Below are 13,017 nucleotides of genomic sequence, written 5' to 3'. Positions count from 1 at the left end.
ATTGTGTAACTTGCATAATGGCAGTATTTGATCAGTACTTGATATCATAGTTGAAAACAGTGAGCAAAGTAACAATCCTTTTGATCAATGCAATCATTTTTTCTTAAAGAGTGACCTATTTCACTGCAGGTGCAACTACAATGTAAGTTGCACCGCCCAGACAGTCCCATACAGTTAACAATGAAATCATCATAATCATTTTTTTGTACTTGAGCTTAGAATTTTCTTTTTACATCAGTTACATGTAAATTTAGACTTGGGTTTCCTATGAACAAGGCAGCCAGTGCTGAGTTGTCTGCATGTGCTGCTACAAAACATTGTGAGAATGCTGACTAAAGTAACCAGTCAATTATTTGTAGAATGAGATAACACTGTGTAGGTCAGGACATAAGTTAACACAACTGTCTTATTTTCCTGTACAGGTCCCTCTAGCCCTGGATGTGCAGCTAAATGAAATGTGGGAGAAGATTAATTTTTCAATATTTTATTGATTTCATAAGTTAGAGCTGGCAAGCAACACTTGCAAAGTAAAAGCACCTGTGGTATTTTTCTGAGCCACCACAAACTGTCAAAGTGCATGTTGAGAGCTAGTTGAACTGAGTGATCATCTGTGAGTTGTTGAAACGCTGCTCCCCTTTCCTCTGGGCCAATGTTGATTGAGCTAATTGGTGTGCACGTTGTCATTGCTTCCATTTTACTTTGCTAAGGAGGGGGAGGGAGGGAGATGCTTCTAACAAACAGTGTTTCAACATTTTGACGCCAATAGTAGGTTGCTGTTGGCATTTACTCAGAGGCAAATAGTAGATGTGACTTGACCAATGGGGGCATACACTTAATTAAAACCTTAGTTAATAAACAATTATCGTTCTTATTGGTGGCTTTTTTAGCAAGGAAAATAGCATCAAAAAATTATCTCTTTTTTTTTTAATTTTCTTGATTTCTCCACTGGGGCCATACAGGATAATTTCAAGCTTTCATGTTTTCTTGCTTTTAACATACAGACTGATTATTTATCTTAAATTCTTACTTAAACTCCTACTTTGTGATTATGTAGTCACTCAATTTAGGAAATTGTACAAGGGCATAGCTAGTGCATGTGAGTTGCTAAAACTTAAAATGTTGAAGTAGGAACAAGTACTAAAAGCTTGTTAAGTCAAATAAACTTCATTTTTTGGTTCCAAAACATCTGAGTATGCAGCTCTTGTTGTTGATTTTGATGTTGATGTAGTGGAAACCCTTGCTAGAATGCTACAAGACTCTTGCGATAACTTGTAGGAATCTTGAAAGAGGTTAGAAAATTCAGGAACAACAAAAGATTTCTGTCAGTAAGATTATTGCAAGGTCTTGTAAGAATATATAAGATTTCTGCAAGATTCTTACAAGATCTTGTACGAATCTAAAAAGATTGTGTAAGAGTCTTACAAGATCTTGTAAGAATCTTAAATGACTGTGTAAGACTCTTACAAGATCTTGTAAGAATCTTGAAAGATGGTGTAAGACTCTTACAAGATCTTGTAAGAATCTTAAAAGATTGTGTAAGACTCTTACAAGATCTTGTAAGAATCTTAAAAGATTGTGTAAGACTCTTACAAGATCTTGTAAGAATCGTACAAGATCTTGTAAGAATCTTAAAAGATTGTGTAAGACTCTTACAAGATCTTGTAAGAATCTTAAAAGATTGTGTAAGACTCTTACAAGATCTTGTAAGAATCTTAAAAGATTGTGTAAGACTCTTACAAGATCTTGTAAGAATCTTAAAAGATTGTGTAAGACTCTTACAAGATCTTGTAAGAATCTTATAAGATTTCTATCAGTTTCTTACAAGATTCTTACAAGATCTTTTAAGATTTCTGTAAGATTTCAACAAGATCTTGTAAGAACCTTTAACATTTCAGTAAGATTTTGTCAGAATCTTATAAGAATTTGCAATATCTTACAAGTTCTTTTAAGAAACTTACAAGAATCTTACAAGTATCTTACAAGATTCTTGTAAGAATCTTACAAGAATCTTACAAGTATCTTACAAGAATCTTGGTAAGAGAATTACTAAGATCTTATTAAGAAACTTAATAAGAATCTTGTAAGATCTTGATAAGATTTCCACCTGGGGTGCTACCGCGGTCCGCAGTCCTGTAGTGGATTGAGGGCTTTTGAGGGCTTTTTTGAGGGCTTTAGTGTCTACCCCCATCAGAAATAACTTTTCAAGACCCCTTCAGAAATTAAGATCAAAGTGCCGACACATTCCCCCTCAGGAAAAAAGAAAGAGTTCAAAGATACTAACATAAATGCCCCCTCTGAAATAACTCTTAAAGACCCCCTTCCTCCCCCTCAGATTTCCCAGTACCTCAATGGGGCAGGGGGGGGGGGGGGGGCAGATATTAAATGGAATGGCCCAATGTATTAGGTTAAGCTTTACTGGCCGACTGTGGAGTCCACACGTGACAAGACCATGAATTTCACAGCAATGCTCCTTCCAGATCGCCAGGCGTTCAAAAATTACTCCATATTTCAACACACTTACTTGTTAACTAACGAGAGAGGTATAAAATGCTGCAAAGTGGACATATCCAGCGAGCAATCCAACATGATTGTGGTCCCTTTGAACTGAAGAACTAAGCATGGCGCCGAACTTGTCCTCCCCAGAGAATACTGGCAAAATACAACACGGAAACTTAGCAGCACAACCTCACATCAAATAAAAGTTGACAAGTTATAGTCTTTTTCTTACCAGTTTCATATTTGGCTCTAATTTTCCCTACCGAAAAACTAAAGCAAATTTAACCGCCATTTTGGATTTCAGAATACAACTGCTGACTTGTTGGATGAAGGCTCAAATCCAATTCTATTTGTAGACAACTCATTAGTACATATATGACATACTTAGCTTTTCATATAAGTCCGCTGAATTACCGCCTGTCGGCTCAGTCTTAACTCAGGCAAAGATGTCTCTGGTTTTTACAGATGTTCCGCAAGGTATTTTTTCCAGTTTTCTTGGCTTTGATTTTGTCCCTTGCTCATATTTCAAGAAATATTAACTCCACCTTTCTGTTTGTTTATTTTTAGGTTTTAACTCTGCAGTGGAAGCACTGAATTCTCTTCCGCAAGACGTCCTTGCAGAAATGGTAAGCTTAATACAGCACTGCGGTATGTTAGTCTTTTTAGCTAACATGTAAAACTTTAGCTTAAAGCCTACCTTCACAGGAAAGATGCTAAACTGTTGATAGGATTTATGTTAAGTTTTGTTTACATTTAAAGGAACAGTTTTGACTTCTTTATTTTTTAAAAATATTTCATGTTGTTTGGCTTGGGATATCCCATTTCCACGGTTCCTGAAATCTAAATGGGAGTGAGTTTACTGCCCCCACCACCCACCAGAAGGTCATGCAAGGCAGAGGTCCAGGATGGGGGCTCCTCTCCTAGATCTATCACTACTACCTTTCAACGCTTTTTATTTTTTTAGGAAGGCCAAATCCAAGTGAGCAAAAATAAAAGCTGAGTATTTAGGAAAAGAATGAACTCAAGCCTGTTACATGGGGTCTGTGTTATAAAGGCCATAGATAGCATTATTGTGATGGGCCTTAGTAACTGTCTGTTAAGTCATTTACTGTCGGAACTTGAACTCTGTTTAAAAGGGACATATAATTGAGCATGATCAATGTGAGAATGGGACAAAGAAAAAGTCTGGGTCCCAGGCAGGAATTGAACCAATGACCAGTCTGCAGATTTTGTCAGAACTTGTTAAGATCTCTTGTGTGCAAAGGCATTCTGCCGGTGTGCACCATCTGCAGTATGATCTTCAAAGTTCCCCATGTGGACTGTTGTGTGTATATAGGCTGCTACACTTCACACAGTATAAAACCTCAACTGAAGATTCTAATAGTCCCAAGGGTAGAATGATGTATTTTCCTTTAATGCTCGTAACGTAAGAAACACTTTCATTATTAATGTAATACTTAAATTTAGAGTGGAAACTTAACATTTCTGAACAAATTAGAAAGGGCTGTTTTTAGTAAGTTCCTTCAGCAGACTAAAATTAATTTGGCATGCATCATGGCCATCTTGGTACGCACACAACATGTATGTGAACGATACTCCCATGTGCATGAGCCATGTTCTGCAGACTGGAACAGTGACCTTCCATATTGTCTCCATTGTTCCTGTTACACTGACTGGGTTTGATTGTACTGTTTAGTACACAGTGAAAGATGAGGCAGTTCATGAAGTGGGAGGGTATCTACCGTTTAACCCCTAAAATCAAAGAACAAATTCTCCTATCTTGTCCCCATACTTTTCTTATAAAAATACAGGAGAGAAGACTTAAATATCAAGAAAATTTACCTTGGGCAATCATATCCTTAATTCTCATGACCTCAGGGGTTCAATAGGCATTGATATTACAAGGAGAAATTTGATTATGATCACTGTTAGGACTTAAAGGGTTAAATTTACAGACAGTGCCCTAGTTTTGGGTTCTTGAAAGTTTCAATAACTCGCCAGGCATAAAAAAGTCCATTATGTGTTCACACACTAAATGTTTCTGAACAGAGATTCAATTTCTGGTGATGCTGTTGAAAGATAAGGTTTATGGTGAAATGGAACATGTTCATTGTTGGGCAAGTTACATATGTGATAAAGGATAATTTACCACTAATTAATGTTGTTTGTTCAGTTTTGTAAGGGGAATTTAATTCCCCTTACAAAACTGAACAAACAAACAAAACACAAGAAAACAAAAAGCAAAAAACCCAATTATTGGCCCCAGCAAGTTGTCAGGACCTTCAAGAAATGTGCCTCTGGGTACAGCTGTATTTAATAATATTATTGAAATAAAAATGTTTACTCACATTGTTGTCACCGGTTACACCTTTCAGTGCCAAGATGCAGCAGCATTTCTTCAATACAAGATTGCATTACTTCCTGTGGAACAATATCAAAAGGTACAAAAAAAAAAAAAACAAATTGCTATGTTTTCAATAAAGAGTATAGTATCTTCATTACAATGTGACAGACTGATTGACTTTTTGCAACTGAGCCGTTTGTTAAACAATGGTTACTTTCATGAATGTTTGTTTGTATTTCAGTGTCTTCATAATGCAGGGATATCATATGATGCAAAACTGATATTTAATGCCATTAGCTATATTTTCAGGTATGTCCTTAAAGGTGATGGTCTAATAACTGTTGGTCATTGAGCATTGACTCATACATGTATTTTTTAATGTCCAACTCACTCTAAAATTTGCTTGGACATGGTATCCATGCCACAAGATGATTCGCAATTTCTCTTACAGAACTGGTTACTTGGCCACAGTATCGGTAGAAAATGTTCAAAATACAAAATCATGCCTCTCTTTCTGTTTACATGTAGTTTTGCTGCAAAATGCTCTCCCAGCTTGATTTATGGAAGACGCTTGCGTTAAAAGTTGATAATGGAAAAGCGTGATATTGGACCATCATTATTGCACTGCAGAGATCCTTCAAGTGCCCAGACAAGTTTGTTATTCAAAGACATGTATGTACGATCAAAATAAAATTTGGAAAAACAGTGTCCTGTGAAGCAAGAAGAGATACTTGAACTCCTTGCTACTGGTCTCAAACAAAAAGTTGTTTCTGTTGAATACTGTTTATGGCAATTTACTAGTGGCTATCTGAAATTATATTGGCATGCTAGAACCAACACTATCTCAAACATAAAGTAACTTGTTTCCCTCTGGCTTTCTGGAACTCTCCTGTTCTCTATCAAAGTTTCCTTGTCTCGGAGCATTTTGAAAGTTAGACTGGAATCTACTATAATTAACAATTAGGTTATGAGCTCGAGATTTCTATCGCGTGATACCCGCGATAGAAATCTTGAGTCATAATCATAATCTATTGTTTTAGTATAAATCTACTAGTCATGCAAAACTAAACAAGTAAATTATCTATATTTTCATCGCAGACACTTTGAAAACGAGAGTGAATTGGCTGCCATTTTGTTGAAAACCGCTACTCACTATCTATCACAGAATAGATAGCGAGGAGCGAAGCCAATCAGAGAATGGCATTCGTGATAGAGCACTAGTAGATTTACGTGTATACTAATTATTAATAGTTACTGTAGTTTTTTTATGTATATACAGAACTCAAATCTGATTCTAAAAAAAAAAAATTGGCATAGTGTAAAGTGTGAAGTTTTTAGTTTGGTATACTTACATTGTATCTTGTCACACTCAACATTGTTTCTAAAGATGTGCTGCGAAAGCAAAGCTGCCTGCTGACAAACTGGTTGCAGAACTTAAATCATCCCTTTGTTGGAAGGATTTCACTCTATCAGTTATTAAACATGTATGGAACGAACAGGTACCAACATGTAAAATTCTTAGGGTGTTCTCTGTGTGATTGTTTGTTTGTTTGTTTACAAGTATGTCTGGTGGCAAGGGCATTTATGAGAACTGAAGGGTCTCATTAGTTGAGGGGTAACTGGGGAACCTTCCCAGAAGAACCAAGCTGCTCATTGAGGGCTCTACTCAAGGGTTGGAGTGCAAAACAAACTGTAAACGAAACGAAAACCCAACCAGAACAAAAAAAAACAAAACAAAACAAAAACAAAAACAAAAAATGACTGGAAATACAAAATTAAATTGAAAGAAGGATAGTTGAGGAAGACTGTAAGCTTACCTGAATTGTACATATGGAGTAATTCAATTTGGAAATGTACACTGGTCAACGTCTTGCTATAGTAGGCATACTTCAGTCTTGGGAGACAAGGGTGTGTGCCCTGTTGGGTCAGTCTTTCTGTTGAGAGCAGCGCTGGATGTGGATAAGCAGTCCAATTATCCTAGCATGACAGTCTCTGCCACAATTGTTGTTACTAGAACATCAAGGGAATTGGGACCGTGGGTGGGGTAGGGGCACAACCTACAGTCTCCGTTTCCAACATAAAAGGTTACATTTTCCAAAACTGGAGTTCTTCCCAATTGCTTTTATTAACTTGGAGATAGTCAGTTTGTTATAAACGAAGTTTCCTGACAACAGGTTGAAACACATTAAGTTTTAATTTGTAGTTTAATGCAATGATGTGTATGTCAATTCATCTTCATGTAAATGAAACTTTACGATACTCTCTTTCAGGGAAAACTTCTATGCAGCTCTGATCTGGCACAAACTCTTAACGTGGGACAGGTAAAATAGTGTTGCCCTTTGATTGATGTTAACTAATTAACTAACTAATTAAATTAAAATTCAGTAAGCACAATGGAACCCCACCTTTTGTCCATCTTGTCATTGCAATGCTTGCTTGATAATGGCCTTACATTTTGGCCAAATCAGACAACAGTACACAAATTATAGAGTACTATTGACTTCATTGAAGAGCTTTCAATTGGTTTTGAGACAATTCCTCAGATATTGGACTTCAGATCAAAAAGTGAATTCACGATATTCAGTCAGTGTGCCAAAAAATAGCGATCAACGTTGGTTTCAAGGCCACAACTGCAGATGACTTGTTTATACATACACGCCCCCTCTTGCAGCAACTGGTGTGCACATCACCGTACTAATTTGTTTTTCACAGTTGCTGGATATGAAGTGGAAGCTATCAGTTGGAGTGAGTTCCAGTGCTTGCCGCAGTCTAAATTCTCCGTACATCACAGCTTTAGTAGCAGTCTCAGATCCTTCTGGTGCTAAAACCACAAAATCCTTTGAAATGACAATCGGTGAATTTAAGGTAAGGTGTTGTGAAGTCAAAGTTCGATTTTTGGAATTGTTTACCAGTCTTTTTTTTTTTTTTTCTTAAAGTTTTGAAGTATTGTTAATAATTGTAAAAAAAGTATTTTGTTGTTTGCTCTGAATGATCAATAAAAAATACATTAAAAAATGTTCGATCTATCCCTGGCCCTCTCTTTATTCTTTCAGGGCCTGGTTGTTTAAAAGCGGATTAATGCTAATCCACAATTAAAAGTTAATCGAGGTTTTCATCTCGCTCGTTAAAAACGTTTTTAAAAGATGATTTTAAGCTAATGGTAAAGAAAAGTTTAAGTCGTAACTCACGTACAAAAATAAAATCTCTTTGAAGATTCGTTATTTATTAAGTAATTAAATTTGAATCGAAGTTCACGTTAACCCAGGATTAGCTTAATCAAGCTTTAAACAACTGGGCCCTGGCCTCTAGTTACAGCAGTTACCGATTGCATAATTATATACCCAGACCATCTTATTTAGACCTCAGTTAAGGAACCGGTCCATATGGTTTATTTATTTATTGAATTTAAACATGCATTTAGCACTGATTATGAAAAAACGCCGAGAAACTAAAGCCGTCCTTCTCTGAGTATCTTAGCCTGGGTATATTCTGAGCATGTTATACAAACTATGACCAATCTTGGCGTTAACGTTAATTTGGTATAAAATTCTTCTTATGAAAAGAAAGAAACTAAGAAAAAAAGGGGTGCAGTTAAGTGTCGGTCGATGTTAGTCAAGTACAGACGGTACTGACTGTATTTTCACATTCCAGTGGGATTCCAAAGTAACAAAGCCAGTACCGCCTCTATTTTTTTTCTTTTAATAAATCAAGGCTGGGCTATAATGATCCCTTGATTTATTGATTTGTGTTATTCCCCTCTTTGTCTGTCCGTTTTGTGATATTGTAAGCGTAAATTCTAAAGAAGCATAATAATAGTTCAAATAGAAGGAAGAACCTCGCAGTTGGTACGCAACGTAGGCAGTTGCGAAAGGAAAGCCTGAAAAAAAATTCAGGCTTGAGCGGAATTCGAACCCATGACCTCTGCGATGCCGCTGCAGTGCTCTACCAACTGGGCTATCAAGCCAACTGGGAGCTGGTCATATTGTGAGTTCGTAATATACCCGTGAAGGATGAATAAATAAATATGAATATATGAAACATATATTCATATTCAAGCATAATAGTGTTGGTCAGTGGCTGTCACTTCTGGGAACAGAATGGCATTAATTTTCTCTAAACTTGTTGTCATTAACGTTTTTGATTTTAGAAATTTGCCGCTCAAATGAGGGAAATCGCATCTGTTCTGGAGACCGTGTAACCTCGTGTTTATTACACAACGTAGTGATGTCGTACAAGTGCAAAGTGGATGAAATACAAAAAGAACTCACGTCTGTGTTTTTGCTGAAGATTATCTTGAGGGCCAAAATAAATATTGACACGACCAAGTTTAGACAGGATTTACAGACTCAAAGTGCGATCATATTCAATTTTAGCAGTGCTTTTTTTCATCTTATTTTGATCGCTCGCTTCTTCCTTGCATTTCCCGTGAAAGTGGTTTACCAAACAAAACGAAGATACATGTAATGCCTTATCGCTACAGGTGTAGTTGCGGTATACTTTGAAATTATGTAGCATTTAAAGTGGCGCAAACTTGTGATGAAAAATACCTCTTTCTCGTTTGCATGGATGTAGAACTGTGTGTTGACCTCCCAATGCAAAGCCAGAGTTCGATTCTCTCTCTTTAATTAACAATTATTAGTATATACCACACAAGCTGAATAAGAAGTGGATCAAAAATTACTTTATTTTTGACAATATACCGACAAATGGCGGGAAATTTTAAATCTCGCGCGCCGCTCGGTAAGCGTTTTCTTATTGTAGAAAGTTCCGTCTCGCTTTCTTGCAGACAAGTAAAACTTCTGGAGGCACTTGTTTAGTTGCTCACGTGTCTTTTCTTCGATTGTTGTGTGAAATTTGTCCTGTTATTGAAACCATACTACAAAACATAAATGTTTCATTGTTTACATTGTTATTATAGTGCTTGACAGTTTTCGTAAACAATGTATTGTATTTTTAGTTTTCGCCTTAGAATACGAGGTTTAAAAGATTAAATAACTTACCATGTAATGCCGTTAAACCGAAATTTGTTGCCATTTTTTAAATTTTTTTTTATAAATAGCCGTCTTTTTTATCGAAATGTTTTTTCCTCTTAAGTTACCGTGGCGAAACGAGAAGCCATCTTGTTTCTCTTCGGTTGCTAGGAGGTGAATGGTACTTGGCTAATCACCCCCGATCTAGCCAATCAGCGCGCGCGAAAAGCACTATTCACTTGTGTGGTATATACTAAAGCGGGATGTATCTGTACGAGACAGTCAACCGCTATAAAGGATAAGGCGATTAGTTGCTAAAGAAACTGTGGTGCTGCGTCGGTGAGTCGTTTCGCACCTACGGACGATTCGTACTCAGACGATTCGTACCCAGCCAATTTAGTTGTTCCCTACCAATCCTATTATCAAGTTGTTTTGTATCAAACAGTATGTTGTTCATGTTGATCTTGGCACGACTTCATTCTCGCTTTTTTCTTCTGATTGTTGACCAAGGTACGAATCGACTAGAGTCTTGAGTACGAACCAACCGAGGTACGAATCGTCTAAATTTGGGTACAAATCGTCTGAGTACGAAACGTCCGTGGGTACGAAACGACTGGATACCGGTGTTATTAATAGAGTTGATGATTTAACCACCGTAAAGAGTTTCGAGTGTTAGCATTCAAATTTCATTACGCTTGCCAAATTACCTTATCAACTCTGCTGATAAAACCATAAAACTAAACATTCGCTATAAAGTATACTCATCAGTGAGTAAATAGATTTTAAAATGCAAAATTTCCAAATGTAAGGCCAGGGTTTTTAGAGTCTGGCTTGGAATTCTTGAAGATTATTAAATATGTAGTTACAAGTGTATTAGAATTACGTTAAGATTCTTTCATTAGTTTTCTCGTAGCCGTTACAAGTTATATTGTACATTTAATGCCACTTAACGAAAAGAAAAGTGATTTTATGAATAAATTTAATTGATGCTATTAAGTGTCTGTCTCCGAGCTATGATTTCGAGTTCGAGTTATCAGTAAAACCTTCGAGATTTAGATATTTTTATCCCAAAACTAAACGTACAGTAAATCTGCAGCAGGAAAGCAGTGTTTTCTAACTCTATGTATAAACAACGACTAATTAATTTTGAAATCGTAGATTCGGGCCTTGAGGTTAACTGCTAGTTCGAGAAACATCCAAAAATACTGCAAGCACAGGTTATTTATGCAAAGCTCGGGGACACTCAACTCCCAACCCTTAAAAAAAAAAAAACCAAAAAAAAACCAAAAAAAACAAACAATGCAGCTGCAGGTTATCAGGGTCCAGTGAAAATAGAGCTTTTGAAAGTTGCAGGTCCACTGGCGGAGAGACACAATTTTAACAAATAATAGACCTAACATGAAGAGTGTTCCTCTCCAGGGGGCTGGCTTCAGATAAGATCCAAGAACGTCAAATTTCCTACGGGCAACTCTCGAACCAACTTTCCGAAACAGAAACATGTCGTCTATTGTTATCATTGTTCTTCGCTAAAGATTTCTCCGAAAAAAAAAAGTGTTACGGAAACTTTCATTTTGAATTTACAGCTCAACAATTTGACTTTTGTAGCTAAAAGACTGAAATAAAAAAGACGATGCTAAATACAAAGAAAACAACCTGCTTGTTAATGAATTAGACAAATTCAAGTTTATGTTTTCGTTAAAAAAGAGTACGTAGATGAGAATTATGTTCTTCAATACGTTGATGAAGGTGTCCGACGGCTGGGCACATTTTAGTACTCGTGCCCAGGTTTGACCGTGAGTTTGCTCCAACATTCCAGGGACACGGCTCGGTCGGCGGCAAAAATGGCACCCGATTTGAAATGAACTTTGTTTTCAACGAAGGCCTGTGTCTCAATAAATGAACTCCTCCGTAAATGAGCTAGCCAGGAGGGACCGCACATCATCCTTCTTGCCATATGGTGAGGCAGGTAAGCGAGAGCTTAAGTTTCAAGCACATTTTAGCGAGGTTTTCGAAGTGCTCTCCTTAAATGACGGGCCAAATTTCATTGAAATTCGACTTGTAGTTTCCTACCTTTCCATTAACATAATACAGTGATGCACGTGGACCAGCTGCTGAGAGATAAACCGCTCAAAACAGTGTTTAGAAGCACTGAAGAGCATTGAAAACACAGCAAAACACACCGGGTAAGCTTTTTCAGACTTTAGTTTATTTTTTGTAGGTTTTTTTTAGGGAAAATTGTTGTCTAAATTTCGATTTAATTTTAACTCCATACAAACTCTTAAATCACGATTGCATGGTAACCTGTGTCACATACGCTTTGGTCACCTGTGATTAAACTGAAAATGATAAAAACAACGCTTTGCTGGGGGCTTCTCGATTTTCTTTTGGCCTGATCTCAGATTCGATCTTTTGATTTGCGTACGCGGCACGAATATCTGTTCCAGTTGTTCCCCGTAGTTCCCCAAGTTGCCTTTGCAAAGAATTGGCTGATCTCAGCGGGTCTTTGAATGGGGTAGTTGTATTTTTCGTACAGGCGCGCTTTGTTCTCGTCACACGTTTGTTTGGAGCTTAGGTCTTCTGAAACTTTTGCAGTACTGAACAAAATCACTGATTGTTGATTGCCAAAGTGAGCATGGATTCTGAAGTCGAGAGAAGGTCTTTGTAAGACGTTCGCATTCGAGGTGGAATAGCCGCTAGGCAGATGAAAGCTTAAAAGCACGATCAAGCTCCAGTATCGTTTTTAACAGTGTCACATCAACATGGCCCAGAAAATGCAGCAATAATGCGTGTCTGTAGGCTTTTTGTACACTTTTGGCTACTCCAGGCCATAGTTACCTTCAATTAACTATGTCCAGGCGGAAGTCGTTTTTGCCGATAGGTTGACGTTATCCGTCCCAAGGAAAGGAAGTTTGCCGTTTTCAACAAGGGACCTACGATCGGGAGTCGTAAGAGCAACACGGGAGAGAACCAAGAGACATTGAAAAAGATCCTGGGGAAATATCGAAGCAAACTCGACTGTCTAATTTTCGAGATGCTTTTTATAACACTATACAAACAGTCTGACTTAATCCGCGCAAAGTTTAATATTTGTATAGTAGCGCAGAGTATTTTGATATCTAACATATCCCTATTATCTTAATTAGTCCTTTGTAAACCACTTTCACAGAATGATTAAAAAAAAACTTTCACAGAACGACAGAAGTGTCA

At 37.2% G+C, this 13,017-nt stretch overlaps 2 protein-coding genes across 2 annotated transcripts in view; one reads left to right on the top strand and one right to left on the bottom strand.

The window, feature by feature from the left end:
• The window catches only part of LOC146485745 (integrator complex subunit 9 homolog), a 33,034-nt gene extending 30,229 nt beyond the window's left edge, over positions 1–2,805 (bottom strand). The window contains exons 1-2 of the mRNA XM_085103097.1: positions 2,729–2,805; positions 2,522–2,649 (exon numbers count right to left, since the gene is read on the bottom strand). Coding sequence (XP_084959223.1) covers positions 2,522–2,649; positions 2,729–2,737 — 137 coding nt within the window. The 5' untranslated portion in view covers positions 2,738–2,805. The remainder of the gene's footprint in view (positions 1–2,521; positions 2,650–2,728) is intronic.
• A 106-nt stretch (positions 2,806–2,911) lies between these two features.
• On the top strand, positions 2,912–10,806 carry LOC146485744 (COMM domain-containing protein 6-like). Its single transcript, XM_085103099.1, has 8 exons — positions 2,912–2,973; positions 3,064–3,122; positions 4,872–4,937; positions 5,082–5,149; positions 6,228–6,339; positions 7,111–7,161; positions 7,553–7,705; positions 8,988–10,806. Exons 1-8 carry the CDS (start codon positions 2,943–2,945, stop codon positions 9,036–9,038), a joined length of 591 nt encoding a protein of 196 aa, XP_084959225.1. The 5' UTR covers positions 2,912–2,942; the 3' UTR covers positions 9,039–10,806.
• The last annotated feature ends 2,211 nt before the right edge of the window (positions 10,807–13,017 follow it).

The sequence above is a fragment of the Pavona decussata genome, unplaced genomic scaffold, assembly GCF_977016875.1.
Source record: "Pavona decussata unplaced genomic scaffold, jaPavDecu1.1 SCAFFOLD_25, whole genome shotgun sequence".
Classification (NCBI taxonomy): Eukaryota; Metazoa; Cnidaria; class Anthozoa; order Scleractinia; family Agariciidae; genus Pavona; species Pavona decussata.
The sequence above is the reverse complement of the archived record's forward strand: the minus strand, read 5'-3'. Positions and strand labels throughout refer to the sequence as shown.